Consider the following 23,962-nt stretch of genomic DNA (forward strand, 5'->3'; position numbering starts at 1 on the left):
GATGTAAATGGTCTAAATATACAAATAAATGACAGAGATTAGCAGAGTGTATTAGAATATAAACTTAATTTTTAAAAAAAAGTATCCAAAAAATATGCTATCTGTACAACATTCACTTCATGGACATCAACACAGGTCAGTTGAAATTAGTAATCAGAAAAATATATCTGCAAACATTAATCAAAAGAAAAAAGGAATGACTAGTTACTATCAAATAGCATAGATTTCAGAACAAACCAAATATCTAGAGGTTAAGAGGGACATTACATAATGATAAAATGATATCTCCACTTGAAAGACCTAATGATCCTAAACATGTATGCACCTAACAACAGAACTTTAACATGCATGAAGCAAGACTGATACAGCTGAAAGGAGAAATAGATAAGCCCACAATTAAATCAGGGACGTCAACAGCAAACTCTCAGCAATTGATAGAACTAGTAAAAAGGACATCACTACAATATAGAATCACTCAAGAAAAGTATACAAAGTAGATGTACTTAGTTCTATTTATAAGAGAATTGGTTTTCTTCACACCAACTCTTAAATAATGACTAAAAGAAGTTCTTTAAATAGAAATAAAAAGATAACAGAAGATTTATATGTGTATGCATCTGTGTTTGTGTGCGTGTGTAAACACAAAACAAACTATACACATTAATTTCAAATACTTGTGAAACTTTCACCAAGATAGACTACATTCTGGCCTGTTAAAAAATCCTGAACAAATGTTAAAGAACTGAACTCACACTGAATGTGTCCTCTGATTGAAAATGATTCAAATTTGAAATCAATAACAGAATTATAATATTTAAAATCTCCAATTTATTTGAAACTAAACAATACATCTCTATATAACCCATGAGTCAAAAAGAAAGTTGTAAAAGAAAATTTTGAAAACCTCAAAGGAAATTTCAAAAACATAGAACTGAATGCAAATGAAAATATAGCTGACCTTTGAACAACACAGGTTTGAACTACACAGATTCACTTATATACAAATTTTCTTCTGCCTTTGCCACCTGAGACAACAAGGCCAACCCTTCTTTCTCCTCCTCCTCAGCCTACTCAATGTGAAAATAATGAGCATGAAGACTTATATAATGATCCACTCCCACTTAATGAATAGTAAATATATATTTACCTTCCTTATAATTATCTTAACAATGTTTTCTTTCTCTATTTAATTATAAGAATACAGCACGTAAAACATATAACATGCAAAATATGTGTTAATGGACCATTTATCTTATTGGTAAGGCTTCCATTCAACAGTAGGCTATTAGTAGTTACATTTTGGGGTGGTCAAAAGTTAAATGCAAATTTTTAACTCCATCGGGAGTCAATACCCCAAGCCCTCATTTTGTTCAAGAGTCAACCATACAACATAATAAAATATGTCAGATGCTGCTAAAGCAGCATGGAAGGGGAAATTTATTGCACTAAACTAAATTAAATACTAAATTAAATTACACATTAAATTACAACACTAAGCTAAATCTAATACTTATATGAGAAAAGAGGAAGGATCTTAAAACATTAAGCTTCTACCTCAAGAAACTAGAGAAAGAAGAGCAAATCAATTCAGCACTATATAAAAGGAATTGTATACTACATATACTATAATTGTATACTATGACCAAGTAGGATTTATTTCAGGTATGTAAGGTTGGTTCAACAATTGAAAATCAATCAGTGTAATCAACCACATTAATAGACTAAAGAAGAAAAATCATATAATCATATCAATTGAATCAGAAAATGCCTTGTGACAATATTTAACACTCAAAACTCCAAGAAATTAGGAATAGAGAGGAACTTCATTAACTTGATAAAGAACACTTACCCAAACAATCTACAGCTAACATCATACTTAATGGTGAAAGGTTGAACTCTTTTTCTTCCTAAGATTAGGAACAAGAAGAGCAAGAATCTCTGCTCTTACCTTTCTTATTCAACATCCTACTAAAAATTCTAGTCACTGCAGTAAGGAAAAAGAAATAAAAACTACATATTGGAAAGACTAAAAAAACTGCTCCAAATTCAGATGTCATGATTGTCTACGTAGAAAATTCCAACAAATAATTTCCAGAACTACTATAAATGTGAGTTCAGCAAAGTTTTGAAATACAAGATCACCCTAGAAAATTCATAACATTGCTATATACCAACAATAATCATGCAGAAGCCAAAATTTAAAACACAAAACCAATTACAATCACCATAAAGAAAATGAAACACTTTATGGGTAAGCTCAACAAAACAGGTGCAGGATGTATGATATAGTTTGGCTGTGTCTCCACCCAAATATCATCTTGAACTGTATAATCCCCATAATCCCCACGTGTCTAGGGAGGGACCGGGCGGGAGGTGATTAGATCATGGGGGCAGTTTCCCACATGCTGTTCTCATGATAGTGAGTGAGTTCTCACGAGATCTGATGGCTTAATAAGGGGATCTTTCCCCTTCACACCTCACTCTTCTCTCTCCTGATGCCACGTGAGGAAGGTCCTTGCTTTCCCTTCACCTTCCGCCATGATTGTAGGTTTCCTGAGGCCTCCCCAGCCATGTGGAACTGAGTCAATTAAACCTCTTTTCTTTATAAATTACCCAGTCTCTGGTAGTATCTTTATAGCAGGGTGAGAACAGACTAATACAATGTATGTGCTAAAAATTACAAAATGCCAATAAAAGAAGACCTAAATGGTGATACTTACACCATGTTTATATATTAGAGGACTCAACATAGTAAAATATTTCAAATCACTCCAAATTCATCTATAGATATAATGCAATTCCTATCAAAATCTAAACAAGATATTTTGAAAACATCAACAAGCTTATTTTGAAATTTATATGGAAAATCATAGGCCCTAAAAGGTTTATTATTTTTTGTAATTGAAATAGCAGGATAAAGTAGAAGGAGTCGCTCCACTAGATATTATAGCTCACAGTACTCAAGAACATGTGGTATTGGTGGAAGGATATACATAGAATTCTGAAATAAATCAACATAAATATCTTCTACTAATTTTTGACAAATGTGCAAAAGCAATTCAGTGAAGGAAGGATATAGCCTTTTCAACTAAGGGCTATTTGGACATCCACTGGCCAAAACCAAATCTCACACCTTAAAAAAATATTAACTCAAAGTGAAACATAGGCTTTTTTTTTTTTTTTTTTAAAGACAGGGTCTCACTCTGTTGCCCAGGCTGGAGTGCGGTGGCATGATCTCTGCTCATAGCAGCCTCGACTTCCTGAGGTCAGGTGATCTTCCTTCCTCAGCTCCTGAGCAGTTGGGACTACAGGTGCACTCCACTATGCCTGGCTAATTGTTTTTGTATTTTTAGTAGAGACGAGGTTTCACCAAGTTGCCCAGGCTGGTCTCAAACTCCAGAGCTCAACTGATTCTCCCACCTCAGCCTCCCCCATAGGTGGAACTACAGACACACAGCACCACGCCCAGCTAATGTTTTGTAAAGACAAGGTGCCCAGGCTGGTCTCGAAGTCCTGGGCTCAAGCAATTCACCCACCCCAGCATCCTGAAGTGTGGGGATTACAGGCATGAGCCACCATGCCTGGCCTGAAACACATACTTAAATTTAACAATATAAAATAAAAAAACTTTTAGAAAAAATACTCAGGATTTAGGGTTAGGCAAGACTTCATAGACTTGACATGGAAAACACAATACATAAGAGGAAAGATTGATAAATTGGACCTAATCGATCTCAGCAAAACCCTGTAAAAAGAATAAAAACAGCAAGCTACAAATAAGCAATCAAATTAGAAAATGGGCAGAAGACATGGGGAGACATCACTGAATAGGACATATGAATGGTAAATAAGCACACGAAAATATGCTGAACACCATTAGTCATTAAAGAAATGCAAAATAAAACCACAGTGATATATTATCTATCAGAATGGCTAAAACGTTATTTTAAATAGTAAAATAAATGTAGCATTTATTTTAAATGCTACAAAGGATGTGCACAATCTGGAGCACTCATACATCACTGGTGGGATTCTAAAATGGCACAGCCACTCTGGAAATGAGTTTCTTAAAATACACACATGGAACTGCCATACGCTATTGCACTCTTGAGCATTTATTCCAGAGAAACGAATATGTATGTTAACAAAAACATCCACACAAATGCTTTAACTTTGTTTGATACAACCCAAAACTAGAAATAACCTAGATGTCCTTCAATGGGTGAAGGGTTAAACAAACCATGGTACCCACATACCGTGGAATGCTATGCTGCAATAAGGTGGACTATCAATGCCCTTAACAACTTGAATGAATCCCCACGGAATTATGTTGAGTAAAAAAGAAAGAAAGAATCCCAAAAGAGTACATATTGTGTGATGTCATGTACACAACATTTGAAAAGACAAAATTTTAGAAATAGAGTACAAGTGAGTGGTTGCCAGAAGTTAGGGACACCTGTGGCAGCAGTAGGGGAAGGGAAACAGTGGGCATGGTTATAAAAAGGCAGCTTGAGGTGTCCTTGTAGGGATGGAACTTTTCTGCAACTCGGCTGTGGTGGATAAAATTTTAATAAAATCATATGGATCTAAACATATACACATAGGAATATATCAAAAATGGGAAATGTGAATAATATTGGTTATATTAATGTCCATATCCTGGTCGTAATATTGTACCATAGTTATAAAAGACGTTACTGATAAGAACAAATGAGTAAAGGGTACATGGGACTTCTGTATTACTTCTCACAAGTACCTGTGAACCTACAATTATCTCAGGAAAAAGTTTAATTAAAAATAAACAAATAGGTGGATATGTTTATGCCACAGATTATGGTGATATTTTCATGGGCATATATTTATCTTTAGACTCATTAAGTTGCATACATGCAACATGGACAGACTTTTCTATGTCAATCAGACCTCAATAAAGTGGTTTTAAAAATATGCAAACCAAAAAGCACTACCTATACTAGACCTCTCCAAGTTCGGTACTTCCCAGTTTTCAAAGCGTATGGGGTCTTGTGTTTCTTTAATATTTATAAATGCATCTTGCCACCTACCTTGTTCTCAGATTGTTGCAGGTATTTCAGAGGATTAAATTATAATGGTCACTAGTTTTCTCAATATATGTTCCCATAGATTTCATCTCATTTGCAGCTAATTCCTTTGATTGTCCTTTTCTACCTACCTTGTATTCAACCCAAACACTGAACACCACCCCTTTTTATAAATTCCCTAAAGTGCTAGCACTCCAAAATGGTTGCATGGAACATTTTAGCCAAATAACTGGAATAACACAATGGGTTTATATCCCAGACAAAAACAACCTAAAATTACCTACTATACATCCATAATGTAAACTTTCTTGGTCACCTCTACCACAGTGAAATTGGCATGGGCTGACTCTCCTCCTCAGGTTCCTTGGCTTTCCATCAACGAAAACATGGGTCTTGAATTTTGCCCCAAATCCCTAGCTATGTCACATGACTTCCATCTCTCCTTCCTCTCCTCCTTCCTTCTTTTCTTGCTCTCTTCTGTCCTTCCCTCTTTCTTTCCCTTCCTCCCACCCCAGGGTGATAACAATTGAACACTAAGTATAAGCAAAACTGAACCAATTATTTCTTTGTCCTTCTAGAACACACTGTTTGACTTTTTTCAGAAATATGTCATGTAATCATTAGAGAGCAGAATGAAATTGCTGTCTAACATAAGACATTACATATATTTATATATACATATTTATGAATACTAATAATTTTTCACGGTTGTTGTTAAATTATTCTAAAATTAGCTAATCTATTAAAGCTTTTCATTCTTGGAAAAGTTGTCTTAATTTTTTTAATGTTAATTACTCTGTCTTTGGCTTATGTGGATATTTAAACTTGCCTTGAACATATGCCCTTATTATGCATCCAGGACACTACAGCTGCATAGAATACTTTTGAATGTTGCACTTTAGAGAAAGAAATGCCAAGGGAAACAGTAAGGAAAAATAAAACTACTCAAGTCCATGTTTAAATAAAGTCATATTCTCCATTCCATTACTGAGTGATACATTCCATAGACCAAATTCTGCCCTAGGTTATATGCACACTGTTCTTCCTGACGTTAGTGCGAATTGTTCATGTATAACTGAAGGCATCAGTTTGCCCTTTGGGCACAAAAATGACTATCCACAAAAAAAGCAAAAATAATTTAAGTCTTATTGTATTTGGCTTTTAGGTGAAAATGATATAATATAAATGACAATTCCATTAGATAGTACAGGTTTTCAAAAGCACTACCATCAAATCCCAACCATAACAAATTTGACAGAATTACCATAGTGGCATTTTCAAGACTAGAGATTGTTAAAAAAAAAAATCAGTGGACATTGGAACATAGTCTTCTATTTATAGCAATTTTCAATTTTAGTAGTATATGTGATCTATGTCCAATATGATATTTGTGTATATTTCCTTATACATATATTATACAATTTATAGCTATTGGCTGAGAAACCACCATTTTCTAGCAGAAATTATTAATTGCTAATTCTTCTTCAAATATCAGTTTTCAAGTTTAAATGTTAATTTATTCCTGGCTTGCTGTAGGTCTTGATTGGAAATGTTTCCATAGGGAAGTTTTCAATGAACTTAAATCTTTGCTATAAAATATTAGACTGATGATAACATTCAGACTGGCAAAAGGCAAACACTACAGTGTGACTTGTGATAATCTTCTTACACACACTAGCTAAACAAAACTCTTTTTAAGTGTATACATATATTGCGCATACAATAGTCCCCCTTTATCCACTGAGGATATGTCGCAAGACTCCCAGTGGATGCCTGAAACCGTGGATATTACTGAACCCAATATATGCTATGTTTTTTCCTATACATACATACCCAAGATAAAGTTTAATTTTTATAAATTAGGCCCAGTAAGAGATTAACAATAACTATCAAAATAGAACAATTATAACAATACATTGTTCAGAATTTCACGGACAGAAGATACATTCTTACACTGAAGTTCTTAGTAATTTCAGCATATGATCTTTTTTCTTTCATTTGTTAAGTTGAGAGTGTTTACCTTTTCACTTAAAAGAGGGACTTTATGGCTTCTTGGCATAGCCAAATTGCCAGCATTACTATTATTGCACTTTGGGGCCATTAAGAAGTGAAATACAGTTTCCTCGAACACAAGTGACAACTGTGATACAGCAACAGCTGATCTGATTACTAAGAGAGTTACTATGTGACTGAAGGGCTAGGAGCATAGACAATAAGGAGAAGCTGCTGGACAAAGGGATGCTTCACCTCCCAGGCAGGAGGTATGGTGACCACCTCACATGTCATCACACTACACAGGACAGCACCCAATTTAAAACTTATGAATTGTTTACTTCTGAAATTTTCCATTTGATATTTTCAGACTGTGGTTGACTGTGGGTGACAAACAACAGAAAGCAAAGCCAAGGATAATGGAGTACTACTGTATACTAATGGCCACACAGTTTAATAACAGCTACTAAATAGATTTGATTAGAAGCAGGTGAAACAATCGCCACAAAAAGAATAAAATGCCAGGAATACAGTTAACCAGGGAGGGGAAAGATCTGTACAATGAGAACTGCAAAGCACTGCTCAAATAAATCAGAGACAACACAAACAAATATCATTGGTTTGTGTGACATTCCATGCTCATGAATAGGAAGGACCAATATCGTTAAAATGGCCATACTGCCCAAAGCAATTTCCAGATTCAGTGCTATTTCTATCAAACAAACAACGATATTCTTGGAATAACTAGAAAAAAATTTTAAAATTCATATAAAACCAAAAATAAGCCGAAATAGACAGAGAATCCTACACAAAAATAACAAAGGTGGAGGCATCGCATTACTTGACTGCAAACTATACTACAGGGCTACAGTAAGCAAAACAGCATGAATCTGGTACAAAAACAGACACATAGACCAAAGAAAAAGAATAGAGAGCCCAGAAATAAGGCCACCACACCTACCACCATCTGATCTTTGAGAAAGCTGACAAAAACAAGCAATGGAGAAAGGACTCCCTATTCAATAAATGTTGGGATAACTGCCTATGCATATGCAGAAGATTGAAACTGGACCCCTTCCTTATACCATATATAAAAATCAACTCAAGTTGGAATAAAGACTTAAACGTAAAACCCAAAACTAAAAGCCTGAAAGACAATCTAGGCAATAGCATTCTGGACATACGAAATAGGAACAGGCAAAGATTTCATGACAGAGATGCCAAAAGCAATGACAAATGGGATCAAATTAAACTAAAGAGCTTCTGCACAGCAAAATGAACTATCAACAGAGTGAACAGATAACCTATAGAGTGAGAGAAAAGTTTTGCAAACTATACATCTGGCAAAGGTCTGATAGCTGGCCTCTATAACAAACTTCAACAAATCTACAAGAAAAAAACAACCCTATTAAAAAGTGGGCAAAGGACATAAGCAGACCCTTTTCAAAAGAAGACATACATGTGGCCAACAAGCATATGATCACTGATCATCAGAGAAATGTCGATCAAAACCACAATGAAAGATACCATCTCACATCAGTCAGAGTGTCTGTTATTAAAAAGTCAAGAAACAACAGTGCTAGTGAGGTTGCAGAGAAAAAGGAATGCTTAACACGCTGATGTTGGGAGTGTAAATTACTTCAACCATTACAGAAAACAGTGTGACAATTCCTCAAAGACCAAAAAAACAGAACTACCATTATACCCAGCAATTCCATTCCTGCGTATATACCCAAAGGAATCTGAGTCATTCTATCATAAAGACGCATGCACATGTATGTTCGTTGCAGCACTGTTCACAATAGCAAAGAAATGGAACCAACCTAAATGCTCATCAATGGTAGACTGATATTTTCTTTTGTTACACCTTTTTAAATCCATCAGGGAAGGAAGAAAGAAAGAAATAATGCCTCCGCCCCACCTAGACCAATGAAGACATAAAGGGATATGGACATCAGAATATTTTTTAAAGTTTCTCAATAATGCTAATAATTTCTATAGTTGAGAATTATTACCCTAAACTGGAATCTAATTCATATGTGCGCCACATCCAAAATCTGATGCTCTTCCAGTATTTCTATTTGAGAAAAAGAAATCACTGTACCTGCAATTACATAAGCCAGAAAGCTGGGATTCATCAACTCCCTTTCCCTCAAATTACACATTCCTTCATCAACAAGCCCTTTAATTTAATTCTTAAACTCCTCTCAAAGCTGACCATTCATTTGCGTATTCACTATTGTCTTCATGCTGTAAGTAAGTAACACTTACATCTGACTTGGTCCATGAAAATACCATAACAACCCTTCACACTTGTCTTCAAGCAAACCATTCTCCCTCACTGCAGCCAAAGTTGTCTTTAGGAAAAAATAATCTGTGCATGTCATACGTTTTCCTTCCTTACCCTCATCCCTCATCTCCTGTCCTTCACATAAAACATTTCAATAGAGTCCCATTTAAAAAAAAAATCTTAACATATCCAGTGATTCTCTTTAACACATAGCCTCTTCCTACTGTTCTGTCCTCATTTCACACCATGTCCCACTTTGCCAGCGACACTCTAACCACTTTGGTTTTTTAGTCTATGTAACATATTTCTTTTTATACAAGGGCATTTACACTATTTGCTATGCATTTATGGAATGTTCTTATCAATTCTCTTTGCCCAGTTAGATCCTATGCATTCTTTTGAATAAATCTTACTATCAGTTGAACTGTGTCCCATCAAAAGTCATACTGAAGCCCTAACCCTATGTGCCTGTGACTCTGACCTTATTTGGGTAGTGTCTTTTTGGATGTAATTGAGTTAAGATGAGTCCTACCGAATTAGGAAGAATCCTAATCCAGTACGACTGATGTCCTCATAAGAAGAGAAGACACACAAGATCAGAGGAGAGGACCATATGATAATGCAGGCAGAGGCTGGAGTGATGTAGCTACAAGCTAAGGAGCATCAAGGATTGCTGCCAGCTCTGTTTCTCATGCGGTGGGTGGTGGCTACACTGAGCACTCCTCTTTCCTTTTCTGGGTTCCCGGCCTCGCTGTGGGCAGACAAACCCCAGGAGGTAGCACAATCACATACTCTGGTGTCTGTGCAAACACCAGATGCTGGAAGAGACAAGGAAGGATTCTAGAGGTTTCAGGAAGAGCATGGCCCTTCTAACAACTTGATTTCAGCCTTCTAGCCTCCAGAACTCTTCAACAATGAATTAACTGTTGTGTTAAGCCACCAGTTTGTGATAATTTTTTAGTACAGGCCTAGAAAACTAATATACATATTCAATAACATTTACTCAAGGAAGCTTTTCTTGACTTCAGTAGTTTGACCAAATCATTCTTCATGTGATCATGTAGCACTTACCACAATTATAATTTTGCCTTTATTGGTGTAATTATTTGATTGCTTATCCTCTGAATAGACTGTAAGCTCCATCATAGCAGGAAGTTATAGGCTATAAAGTGTTTTAGCAGACAATATTTTCTTTACATGTTCAAATTTATGGTGTAAGCTAAATAGGTCAAGTTTGTTTGTTTCCAATTTGTAATGGGTATCCTAACATTTTGAGGAGTTACATAGTTTTCCCAGGGTTGCACAATTTTTTACTAAAAGGTCAAGAATTAAAGCCTTGCCTTCTGCTTAAATATTGCATTTTAAAATCACATGCAAAAAACGTACAGAGAATAATTACTTTTTTACTTGGATGGTTTTACCTCTTCCATAATAAAGTAGGAAGTGCTTCCTTCTTTGTATTTTATTGTAATAAGGGTTGATTCTAGAAGGCATGGGTCAGGTGATCAGGCTGGCTTAAGGGAAATATTCTTTCTTTAAGCCATTGTAGTCTATCGCAACTGCCATAAAACATGAAAATATTGAGCAGAACTTTATACAAAATTACATTCTGTTGTACATTTAAATTGCTTGTGTCAATGAGGGCTATAGTTAAAAATATATTGACTTTATTTGTATAAATCATGTAAATATCTGAAGCATTGAAAATATTTATATTACAAATATGTGCAAATATGTATAAATATACAAAATTATATTTACATTATAAATATATGTTTTCAGTTCTTTTGGGTTTCTGTGCCTTTTTTTTTTGGTTTGGAGAATTTTAAAAACTATTATTTAGATCTGCTCAGTGACCCATGTTCATGGCAAGTTATTACTTTCAGTTTAAGGTCAGAGAAACTTGAGACTATAAATGTAGGCAGGTAGTTTAAATTTCCTAAGGCTAATTTTTTAAAATATCTGTAATGGAGATAATATAAGTCAGTGGCATAGAGCTATTATTAACACTATATTAAACATGTTACAAGCATGTCACCATTTCATTGTATAACTGCAAATATGTAACATGTTTGATATAGTGCACATAAATCAGTGATTAATAACAGCTATGATAATTTGTAACTGATTGTCCTGAAAAACTTCATTATATTCTATTGATCTTAATTTATTTTGAATAACCCAAAACTATTCAACTAACTTGAGCTGTTAACCCAGCTGGCTAGATATAAAGAGAAGGCTTTGAACAAAGAAACATTTAGCACACATATGCATGCATACTTACACACACATACACACACACACAGAGTCAGAGCTAAATGCAATGATATATTAAAGAAATAATATGGATTGAGATTCTCTTAGAGTGGGAGTGGGGCTGGGATGGTATTCCTATGACAATTCTATGCCACAGAGCTTACTGAACTGAATGAGGAGGCTTCCATAAGGTGACATGGATGTTTTATGTTCCCTCAATCAATAGGAACATGGAAACACCTTTATAAAGTGTGCGCATGGGCATACAGTTCAGAGATTAATTGAGAGACTTGGTTTATCTATTCTAACAAATGTTGGTTAAATTGCATTTTGTTTTCCTCCAGAACTATCAATAGTTTTTCTTTCTTAGATTGAATACATAAATCAAAAGAGCATACTTCATGAACTATGATTATGAAACTCCTATCCTTCATCTATTGATTCCTAAAACTTTATTTACCCATGCATTTTTTTCTTCATTGTATCATATTAGAACTGATCTTTTTCACACTATTGTACCTAGAGTCATCTATGGCTCTTGAATTGTCAATGTATCAAGGAGCCCTGAAAATAGCATAGAAAATGTGAACAAGCCCAATGCTAAATCATTTCTTGGTTCCACAGCTGTAGTATTTCATCAGCTTCAAATCGTAGTAATTGTTTTACTGCAATTCTGCATAATTACTAGAAGGATGACTATGCTGATGATTCTTTGACGCTATTTGCGCTATAAAATGTGTGGAACTGCTTAAGGCAAAATATATTGTCAAAGAAAACCCTAAAGTTTTACTTTTAAATGAAATGCCACTAAACACATATACTTATTTCCATATTGTTTTACCTACCAATCCATAACGAAATGCTAAAGTAAATTTTTTTACATATTTCAAAACTTTTATAAGAGTAACCAAAGGAAATCTTATAACTACAGCATGTGCTGATTTAATATGAAAACTAAGCTTTAAAAATTTTGCTAATATGATCAGTGTTCCCTATATGATAATAAAAACTATGAATTGATTTTTCTAGTTTTAGTATAAAAAATGACATAATGAATTTTAGCTTGATATAATTTGAAATAGCCAATATATTAAACCCCAAAGTAAAATTTCAATTGGCAATCCTGTCAGATTCAAGTCCATAAATGAATATTAATTTAAACACTAATCATTTTCCAACAGGTTGACACTTTAAAATGCTAGTTTTGGAATAAAAGCTGTGAGATTCATTACCATAGCAATATTGAGCATACTGTCTATTTGTTTGTTTAGGAAATTCGATTTCCAATTTTGGTATGTCTGGATTTCCTGACATCTTTTCCCCCAGATATTTAATTATTTAAAATCATTTTTTTCTGATTTTGGTAAATTAGAATTCTGATTTTACTGATGGAAAGCTGATACAAGTGAACTGTCTGAGATAAAGCATAAGTTGAGATCTGCTAATTAATTTTATGCCACCAGGTATAAGCTAACCAGTAAAAAATCACTATAAGCAACAAACTAAAATTCTGGTTTCTGGGCCATTCCACGAATAGAGTTGTATGTTTTATTTTTTCACATGCACAGAAACACACACACTACATAAATTCATCAATTTGTGGCCATTTGGAAGATGGGTGAAAATACACATATACATAAAGTGCAGGTTTGTAGTTTGAAACTTGACTAAACAAGATTATTCATCATTTGTTCTATCCTATGCCCAGCATGATAAAAGTCCCTAATCCCCAAATTAAATGGAGTTTGGATGCATTATATAATCATGCAACAGTAAGTTACATTTTATACTAAAATATTTTTTCTGGAAATGTTCTTGCAGTTATACAATGGAATAGTAACAATCTACATTTCTCTATATTTTGTCCATAAAATCTAGCAAAAAAAATGTTTTTATGTAAATGCCAAGCAGCATGGGAAAAGAGAAAAAAAGCACAAGACTGATCATTGGTTAATGGGGCTGGCTCTGTCACTTACTATCTAAATAACCCTACACAACTCAACAGCTTGCCATACTTTAATGAGTTGTGCTACAATCCACACTCCACTTACTTGTTTATGAAGAATTCAAAAGGCCCTCATTTTGTTCATCTAGTTCAATCTTCTTATGTAAATAGGAAAACTGAGTCAAATGACTCAGTTTGAGACATCGAGGCGGGCAGGGTATAGGTGTGAGCCACTGTGCCCAGCTTCCATTACTTCTTATAACAACGTTTAAGCAATTAGTACATTCCTTATTAAACAACTATCATATGGATTCCTATAAATTTTATTCTTAAGACTACAGAGTAGCATAACCCAAATCAGATTTCCCAACTCCTAATCTCCTGTCCTTCCTGTCACTTTTTTTTTTTTTTTTTTTAGACAGGATCTTGCTCTTTCGCCCAGGCTGGAATGCAGTGGCATGATCATGGGTCACTGAAGCCTTGACTTCCAGGCTTAGGTGATCTTTTCACTTTAGCCCCAATCTCCTGAGTAGCTGGGTCTACAGACATGCACCATCACACCTGGCTAATTTTTTTAGGGTGTTTTTTCGTAGAAATGAGGTTTTGCCATGTTGCCCAGGCTGGCCTCGAACTCCTGGTTCGAGCTATCCTTTCACTTCTACCTCCCAAAATGCTGCGATTACAGGCATGAACCACTGCGCCTGACCTCCATTATTTCTTATAACAACTTTTGAGTAATTAGTACATTCCTTTTTCAAAATCTAGGCTGGGCACTCTGGCTCATGCCTGTAATACCAACACTTTGGGAGGCCAAGGCAGGTGGATCACCTGAGGTCAGGAGTTCCAGCCCAGCCTGGCCAACAATGGTGAAACTCCTTCTCTACTAAAAATACAAAAAATTAGCCAGTGTGGTTGTAGGCACCTGTAATTTCAGCTACTTCGGAGGCTGAGGCAGGATAATCTCTTGAACTCAGGAGACGGAGGTTGCAGTGAGCCAAGATCATGCCATTGCACTCCAGCCTGGGCAACAAGGGAGAAACTCTGTCTCAAAAAAAAATCTATAATATGGATTTTTATAAATTTCATAATACCTTAAACATATTCAGACTGTTGTCCAATATAAAGGAACCTTATATAGAGCTCCATTTTAGAGTAAATAATTGCTCTTTAATTTTCATTTGAATAAATCCAGATTCCCATAATGCTGCGTACCCCTCAAATATTTAATAAGTGCTAGATGATTAAATGACAGATCTGAATGGTTTTCTAACATTTTGTGACTGCCTAGTTCTGTAGTTTTAATATAAAATGCAGAATAGTTTAAAACTTATGCAAAAAATAAATAAAAGAGTGTACAAATCGAAAAGGACAAGTTTTCTCTTGATAGTCAAACAGTTATGAAATAAAGCAGTCTCATTAAATCATAAGTACTTTAACCTTTTCTTGAAAGAAGAGAAAGATTTAAAGATTTATGGAGAAATTTTGCCTAAACTAGGAAATGACTCATATTTGACATGTATTGAAATGATAATGCTGATTTCAGTAGGCACTCTAAGAGCATTTTATCCCCAAGAGAGTAATTCAGTCATGGTTACCGCTCTGCATTTAGATTTTAAACTTTCTTTGTAAAGCTTTTAATGTACTACTGCCTGCCAAAACATGGCACAGTTTCACAGATAACACAAAATAAAGGCAAGTAAAGGTAATTTTTTTTGTCATTGTTGATACAAAAATATGCAACAAACATATCTATTTGGCATCTTCTGCAAAGATGGCACTGTCTTTAAAAGTTTCTATTTCTACGTTTTTAATATTAAAACCCAATTCTGTAGGACTGGTCAGCGGGCAGAATGGAGACTTCAAGACAATGGAAACTTCAAGACTAGGACAAATTGGTCCCCTATCTGTTAACTACTGAACACATGGAGAATAAGCATTGAGAATCGGAAACCATCATGTCCTATGCACAAGGCTTGACGTCAGACATGACGTCCCCTTTGTGTATCATTTCAACCCTAGTTGTGTATGAAAACTCTGACCCATGCCAATCACATTTGCTAAACTCATATCTTAGTATCTGAAAGCCAAAACAATGAACAATTATCAAGACCCTCTGAGGACGCACACTCATTATCTGCTTCACGATTAAAAAAAAAAGTGAGAAATTAAAGATAATTTTTATAAAATGAACAAGGATGTAAATGTCCTCTAGTTCAAATGAGGTTCACATGAGCCACTGGATGGATGCTCATATGAGAGCTCATACTGGAAACTGTGGTACCCAGCACCCCAAGTTACATGATTTGGCTCTGTGTCCCCACCCAAACCTCATGTCCAATTGTAATCCCCAGCTTTGGTGGTGGGGCCTGATGGGAGGTGATTGGAACATGTAGGCGTTTTCTCATCAGTACTTTAACACCGTCCACCTAGTGCTAGTCTCCTGATAGAATTCTCATGAGATCTGATTGTTTAAAAGTGTGAAGTACCTCCCCTTCTTTCTTTTCCTCCCTATTCTGGCCACATGAAGTGCTTGCTCAGCCTTTGTCTGCTGCCATGATTGTAAGTTTTCTAAGGTCTCCCCAGAAGCTGAGCAGATGCCAGAATCACGCTTCCTGTATAGCCCACAGAACCATGAGCCAATTGAACCTCTTTTCTTTATAATAAATTACCCAGTCTCCGGTATTTTTATAGTAGTGGAAGAATGGACTAATACACCTGGTTTGAAAGGCAGGTGTGGCTTTAACTGTATTGGGCCATTCCAGTGTCCTGAAAAAACAAAAGGATGAACTGTGCCTCTCTTCTGGAGACTGTAAATACCAGACATGTCACAGCTCTCTCAGCCTTTAGCAGCTTCTAAGGCTCATACAAACTGTGGTTGACAACTAACATAATAATATAACACCTTTTGAGTGCCTCAAGTGTAAAGTTCATTGGTTCTAAGGTCACCATTTTAATGCAACAGACAAATTTTATTCACATCATCAGCTGCTATCTGAGAAAGACAGATGTAAAAATCAAGCTGGGGTATTAATACACCCATGACTAGTAAAATTAGTACCAGACATCAAATGAGCCCTTACACATTTTTAAACAAAATAAAATATACGAACCCAAGAAAACAAAAATTTTCTGAGGATATTGTAATTACAGATAGCATTGTCTTTAAGTTTCTGTGAGAGCTTTTACAGCAATTTTGGGGGAGGAAATGCTAGTATATCAAGAGATACATCATTAGGTCATTTAAATATTTTTCTTCTTTAGTTATCATTTATACACACCTGAAATCTAAAAGATACTGCTGCAGATTTTGTGAGTAGATGCCATTTAAAGGAGAGAAAGGAAGACAAATCCTTGTGTTTAACCAAATGTTAAATATTTTTTATTTTACTCACCTGCACACTAAGATGAATCCATTTCTTCACAAGAATTCTCCCCAGTGTCATTACTTTTATTGGAGGTTGCAAACCATTTACTGTGCGATAATAAAACATGGTCTCTTTCTCAGATATTGTAAGTTTGAACACAATCTGCCCATCTACTGTCCTTTCTATAACACACCTTAGGAAGCAACCAGAAAAGAGAAAAGGTCAGCATCCAACCAAAAAGACATGCTAAGGTATTGTGCAGTTACAGTGGTGTTAGAATGACCTCAAACTTTGCTCAAAATGGTGTACTATGAATAAGTGCCTGAATGTCATTATATTCAATGAAAGCTTTATTCCAATGAAGAAGCCCCTTTATTTCAATAAAAAATAGAATTCTTATTTACAATATATTCCCCAGAGCCTCAGCACCCTTCATTAGAGATTCATGATGGAAACTAAAGTGGTTGAATCATTCTGCAAAACTAACATTTAGGTTATTGGCTCATTAGTTCTCCTGCTATTTCTTTTAGAGGAAGTGGTGCAACACACTACAGGCCACTTGAGTATTAAGTCATCAGTGCAAAAATTTTTTTTAATGTAAAGCAAATTTAGTGTCCATGGAAGGCTCTAAATTGGTACCCCTGAAGTCAGAATCACTCTATGTAATTCCCATGGTGAAATGAAGAATGGACAGCTATAGTCTCTACTCACCCCATCATCAACTGGCCCAAAGCCAAAGCCAGTGTCTGTAAGATGACTGGCTACCTCTCCATGACCATACAGTCCAACTGAGGTACTGAGATAATGTTAAATATCTGAGGCGAAAGGTCATTCAGCCTTCTAGAACACAGTGAAATAAGATTTTGAAAAAGTAGAAGAGTTTTCAGAAAACTTCCAGGTCTTGTGTCAGGGCAGTTATCAAATTATTTTAAGTTATCTCTACCCTTATTAGAGTGACACACCTTTCAGACCTTGAGTTCTCTTCTTCACCTAGTTACCTCCTACTTAGCTTTGGCATCTGAATGATTATGCTTGGTCCTGGCACCCTTCTTCCTGCTCAGGGTTGGTTGAGGGGTCTCACTTTGTGCTCATTTAACACACTGTGCTGCCTAGGTAATAGCACTCATCTATCTGTACATTCCATTAGATCATTTAGATCATGAGTATTCTGAGGATACACACACAAACACCTAGGATACAGTAGTCTCTCAAAAAATGATGAGTTTGTGATCAAATTTGGTAGGAAGTATCAGAGAGGCAAATGTATAAAATTGAGCCAATCAAGAATTACTGCTAAAGATGGTTTAAAACTTTCCTTAAAGGGCACGTTTTTCACACATACTTTCTTCTCACTTGCATCTATCACTTGCATCTATTTTTTTCCTGAGTTGGGAGGTAAGAATAAGATTGTAAAACACTAATAGTCCCTCATTTACTGTCACAATTTTACTGTATTTTTTATGTATATTTGGTATAAAGTTATGAATGCAAGTATATTTTTAATTTAGGCAAATAGATTTAGATGACATAAAGGTTTTGTATAAGTAGAAATAAAAGTTTTATATAAATTCTACTGCAAATTATATTTTAACCCTTCAGTAGTTGAATATTTCTAATTTACTGAAGTGAATTTGTTTTTATCCCTGCCCATCAGGTCTTAACCTGAAAAGAGTTTGCCCCTATTCATTTTTCTTCCGTTTAAATCTACGAGTGAGAATTCGACCATTACTCAAGAATGTATTTACCAAATGCAGACTTATTTCCCCAAGCTTACTGAAAATGCATTTCTTAATATGTTATTGATTATCTTCCTTGCTATTTTGTTTGCTTGTAAACATACTAGCTTTGGTAGATAATAAATGTGAGAGGAAGGCAGGTAGCAAAATATTTAGGAACTGGATTTATTCTGCTCCTGAATAAACAATAATTGGATAATCCATGTTTTGTTTGTTTTACTTATCTAGTGCAAACACCCCGAAATTCCCCCAATTCCCAGAGGTATTTTAATTTTGAAAATGGAAACGACCTTGATACAAGGAACTCTCAAAACCATTAACCATGTTCTTCCAACCCTGTAAATACTTCTCTGTCTTATTTATACAAAATGATGTCAATAGAAGATGAATTTGGTACAGATATGTCCCTACAAGCTCAGAAGGATATTTTATCTTAGCCCTATTTGTCAAAAGACAATGTTTTAAGACTCTTCAGATGCTCATTATATAAACTGAGTAGTTTGAATTTACTAGAATTTCAAACAGTAAGAAAACAAGGTTCTCTTTGAGGAGAGATGTAGAAATGGGAATGGTTTGTGATTAATTTTGTGATTAATCCAAATTTAAAACAAAATGAAGACATGCCAACTTTCACTTGGCAAATTGAAACTAAACACCAAAGACATTTAAGTCCTATTTGCTTATGAGATTGTAATCCTTTTCTGGTTTGTTTCACAAGTTTTTAGATATCCAGCCAACGCTGTCACACACAGAAAATGCCACAAGAGAAAGGGCCAAAAGCCCTCTAGGAAGACAAAAGATAAGCAAAAATTCCTCAAAACTGTCCTATATATTAAAATCTCCAAGTTGGCGATAAATATTTAGGAGAAACTCATTAGATATCAGCTTGAGAAAAGATTACAGAATGAAAAACTGGTGATTAAATAACAAAAAATGGCAGTAATAAGACCAAGACTCATTGAAGGCATTTCTCTGGGATGAACAGCATGAAAGCTTTTGAGAATCTCTCACACTTACCTACATATTTCCTAACTAATTGGAAAATGAAAATACCACAAGATAAAGAACTAAAAGCTATATCTTTTTAGAGATGGAGGGTTATTTATATATTCAATTTATATTACTGAACATCTTCCATGAGTCAAACAAACAGCTCTTCTTGGGGAAACGAGGGTGAAGAAAACAGTCCCAAAGCCTGGGAGAACTATCTGCCTAATGAAAATGTTATACCCTAGTAAGGAAATGTTGATTACATAAACCCAGATCAAGACTTTGAAAATATTAATTATTTGTATTAATTACAAGTTTCCATGCCTTAAAACTCACTCTGAGTCTTCTTTAGGCTTTGAAGGCTAAGATCAAAGGTCGCGCTAAGCTATAGAAAATAAATGATTCCTGCATAAACACATTTGCCTTCGATAAACTATTTTAACATTTTTTTTTCATGGTCCATTTCATCCATAGAACAGAAAAAAATTTTAACTGGGGAAACAACTGGAAGAGTTAGTCTTCAATACCATGAATTCTATATAGCCTTCACTTCCGGTTTGGAATTCAGGCTGAAATGGTCTTCACTACTACTGGTTTTTGGGACCTATGAAAGCTTATACCCACACTACTACTTACATTACACCTTGTTGCTCAGGTTTCAGCCATACAGCTAAGGTAAATGATGGCATCAGCTTTGGAGAAGGAGGAGAAGAAAAGCAGTTCTTGTGATTTCCAAAAATAAAACTTGTAGAATTGCTATGGGCGTTAGGATGCAGATCATTCTTGTCTGGTGTGATGCAGCTACTGAGGCCTGCTGAGAAAAGGGCAGTGTAGGTAGGGTGTGAAGATCTGTATGGGCAATCCTGAATACAAAACCGCTGGGTACAGAACTGAATACTTTCAGCAGCAGCAGAGCTGTGACAAAAAGTGCTTCGGTCTGGGAGTCCACATACTGCTTGGGTTGGCACGATGGAAACTTTCTTGAAAGCTCCCACGTTCTCCAGCCTTGGGAAAAGACCTCGTGACTCAGCCAAGGATATTGAAGCAAAATAGGCAAAGATCAACATTTCAATGACCTGAAACAAGAAGCCAGAGCCCAATGAAAGAACTGGGCAATTCATGTTTACAAAAAAGCATTCTCCTCCTGATAAAGCATTTCTAAACAAATAATCAGGCCCATGCCACTTGCCAGCAATACTTTGAAGCAGGGTACTTTAAGTGATGTTGCGATACTCCATTTTCTGGAAACTGCAGACACGTTCTCAGAGTAAGGTAATACCAACGACGTTCTTAGCAATGGCGAAGACATGAGTAGCTGCTGGTATCTGGGAATCAAAAACGTAGGGCGTCAAGGGAAAGCTGCTGCACCTTTAAAACTGAAGCTCATCCCAGGCCTGAGGACTTTGAGCTCCTAGAAGCAACACTACTGAACTTCTCAAAAAACATTTTGAAGCACAGTGCTCAGAGTAAAATACTCATCCTTTTGGTAAATCTCTTGATTGCATTGGGCAAATCAAGCACTTTATAAGTTCACAGGACAACCAGTAATATTTATAACCAGTTATACATAAATATTTATATAATATATGTGTGTGTGTTTTATATATATATATAATTATTAATAATATATTACACACACAATAATTTTAAGTTGTTACTTCACCCCAGGGAATTAGCAATGGCATTACCAGCTCTACTTAACAGGGAAAAGAATCTTGTAGATTTTCTATTCACATGCACTGTACATTGTAACCCAGAGCTAACTTACAGATGCCCAAAATAAAGCTGGCAAAGGACTTTGGGCCTTTCCCCTTATCCCAGCATGTGCAGCAACTTTAAGCTCAGAGTAAAGCTGATTAGAAACCCAACACCATCTGTCTGTCCTATGCTTTAATATTTAGCAAAATGTTTCTGTGTTTCCTCATATGACTATGAATTTGTAGGTTACACATGGATCCCTAATACTGTGCAAGTAAATGTATTGATAAATAAGCTGAGTTACCATTTCTTTATTGCATTTCAACCAGTCCCCTCAGTGTGACAAATGGCTCTTCAACAGGACCGCTGTCCCTCGTTGCCTGGCAACGCTGCTGTAACCCCTGGTTACTCAGCAAATAGGCTGTAGCAGCAGGAATGCTGGAAGGAAGACTTGGGTGCCCAGGTAAAGTATTCTGCACAGCAAACACTTGGTTACCTGAAGCTCAGAGCGTGGTCTGCTTGGTGGCCCTCTTGGAACTGAGCTGCCCAAGCTTTCTGCTGGTACCTCAAGCAGTGGGAGGGACCTGGATGGGATCATGCATACATAATTTTAAAGTAGCAGTACACCTTATCCTATAATCCCCCCCCTTGCCCCTCCTCTTTCTTGCTCTCATGCACCTCAATCCATTTAATTCCTTAATCAAAATGATCTACCACTATTAAACACCACACAAGGAATAATTTCCAGTGCTCTTTCTTTTTGGGGGAGAAGAGGATACAAAATGGAATTCTAAACTTTTATATATTGATGCTCCCAAAGCTTGGCCCATTGATAGAAGTTTCAGTTGACTATTCAGTTGTTGCTGTACCTTTCACCCAGGATACCCTCTCCATAATACACGTTTCCTTACATTATGAGTAGCATCTGATGTGATCTCTAAATGTTGGGTTTGGAAAATCAGTGACTTTAATTAAACTAAAGAAGCAATGGGATTGCTGACTTTTGGGCTGCTTAATTGGATAGGAACGTGTGTGTGTGTGTGTGTGTGTATATGTGCACATTTGCCACCAATTCTATAGAGTTTCAATTATATCCAAAACTCTCTCTACTCTGCCATCTGGGACATCTCATCCTAGATGAGAAATATTCTAAATCAGCTAATACTTGTAGCTTTCCCTTTGTATTGTAAAAATGGAAAATTTGTTTGGGAAATAACTGGTCAATTGTGATTTTGTTCTCTATAAGTTATCTTTTTTATAGGAATGTTTAGAAATGAGAGAAATGTTTCATGGTGTTTCTTGTTAGTAAAGCAGCCAGAGAAAAACCAACATTGTTCTTTCTTAGATTCCCTTTTATTTCTCTCCCAGAAGAGAGCTGGAAACCACAACCCATTTATATATCAATTTTATCAATTAGCATTAGTTGCTTCCAGAAGAAGCCTTTCTCACCCTTTGTCAAAATACGCTATTACATTCTTACCAGAAAAACTTTAATTTAAAACAAATTTTAGGGCAGAACACAATGGCTCACACTTGTGCCTCCTAGGGATTTGGGAGGCCAAGGTGGGAGGATTGCTTGAAGCCAGGAGTTCAAGACCATGCTGTGCAACATAGTGAAATCCCACGTCTCCAAAAAAAAAAAAAAAAAAAAAAAATTAAGCCAGGCATGGTGGCACACACTCGTAGTCCCAGCTACTTAGGATGCTGAGGTGGGAGGGTTGTTGAGCCCAGGATTTCGAGGCTGCAGTAAACTATTATCACACCACCACTGCACTTTAACCTGGATGAAAGAGTGAGACCCCGTCTCTAAAAAAAAAATTTTTTTAACCCAAATTTTAGTATAAAGTCAGCTAATATGTAAGGACTTCTCAGAACTTGGGAAACTATCTTTGAAAATAGGTATTATAGAGCACAGTGAATTAGACAAATGGATTATTCAGACCTGCTACAAAACATGAAGTCAACCTATTTTCAAACAAGGTATTCAATGGCTGGCTTCTCTTTATATCTTGTGAATCCAAGAACTAATTCTGATTTTTTCTAAACTTTTATTTTAGGTTCAGGGGTACATTTGGAGGTTTGTTATATAGGTAAATTGTATGTCATGGGGGTTAGATGTACAGATTATTTCATCATCCAGGTAATAAACACAGTACCCGATAGGTAGTTTTTCAATCTTCCACCTCCTCCCACCCTTCAGCCTCAAGTAGGTCCTAGAGTCTGTCGTTCCCTTCTACGTGTCCATGTCTAACTCTAATTTTTTGCTGTAGTGCTTCAATTTATCTTTGTCATTCCTGGGATAAAAATTCTTCTACCCCATAACAACTCCTGCTTTGTATAGTAGGAAATCATGACTCAAATGGATAATCTAAGATTAGCAACTCTAGTCCACATTAAGAAACTCTGCCTATTATTAGCAAAGGCAAACAATGGATTCACATATCCCTCAACCCTTGCAATTCAGGGCTATCAATCCTGAGGGTGCATCTGATAAATGAATTAGACACTAAGAGTTCCATCACCCCATAAGTGCCTGGGAAATAAGTACAGATTTTTTAAAAGGAAAATAGATGTATATGGGTGGCACCTCTAGTTAAACAAACATATGTAGCCATGGGCTATTTCCTTTC

General features: G+C 35.8%; 1 protein-coding gene across 1 annotated transcript in view; it reads right to left on the bottom strand.

Annotated features, from left to right (window-relative positions):
• The window catches only part of USH2A (usherin), an 843,890-nt gene that overhangs the window by 785,696 nt on the left and 34,232 nt on the right, over window positions 1–23,962 (bottom strand). The window contains exons 2-4 of the mRNA XM_031015607.3: window positions 21,637–21,916; window positions 20,271–20,959; window positions 16,936–17,101 (exon numbers count right to left, since the gene is read on the bottom strand). Coding sequence (XP_030871467.3) covers window positions 16,936–17,101; window positions 20,271–20,755 — 651 coding nt within the window. The 5' untranslated portion in view covers window positions 20,756–20,959; window positions 21,637–21,916. The remainder of the gene's footprint in view (window positions 1–16,935; window positions 17,102–20,270; window positions 20,960–21,636; window positions 21,917–23,962) is intronic.

The sequence above is a fragment of the Gorilla gorilla genome, chromosome 1, assembly GCF_029281585.2.
Source record: "Gorilla gorilla gorilla isolate KB3781 chromosome 1, NHGRI_mGorGor1-v2.1_pri, whole genome shotgun sequence".
NCBI lineage: Eukaryota > Metazoa > Chordata > Mammalia > Primates > Hominidae > Gorilla > Gorilla gorilla.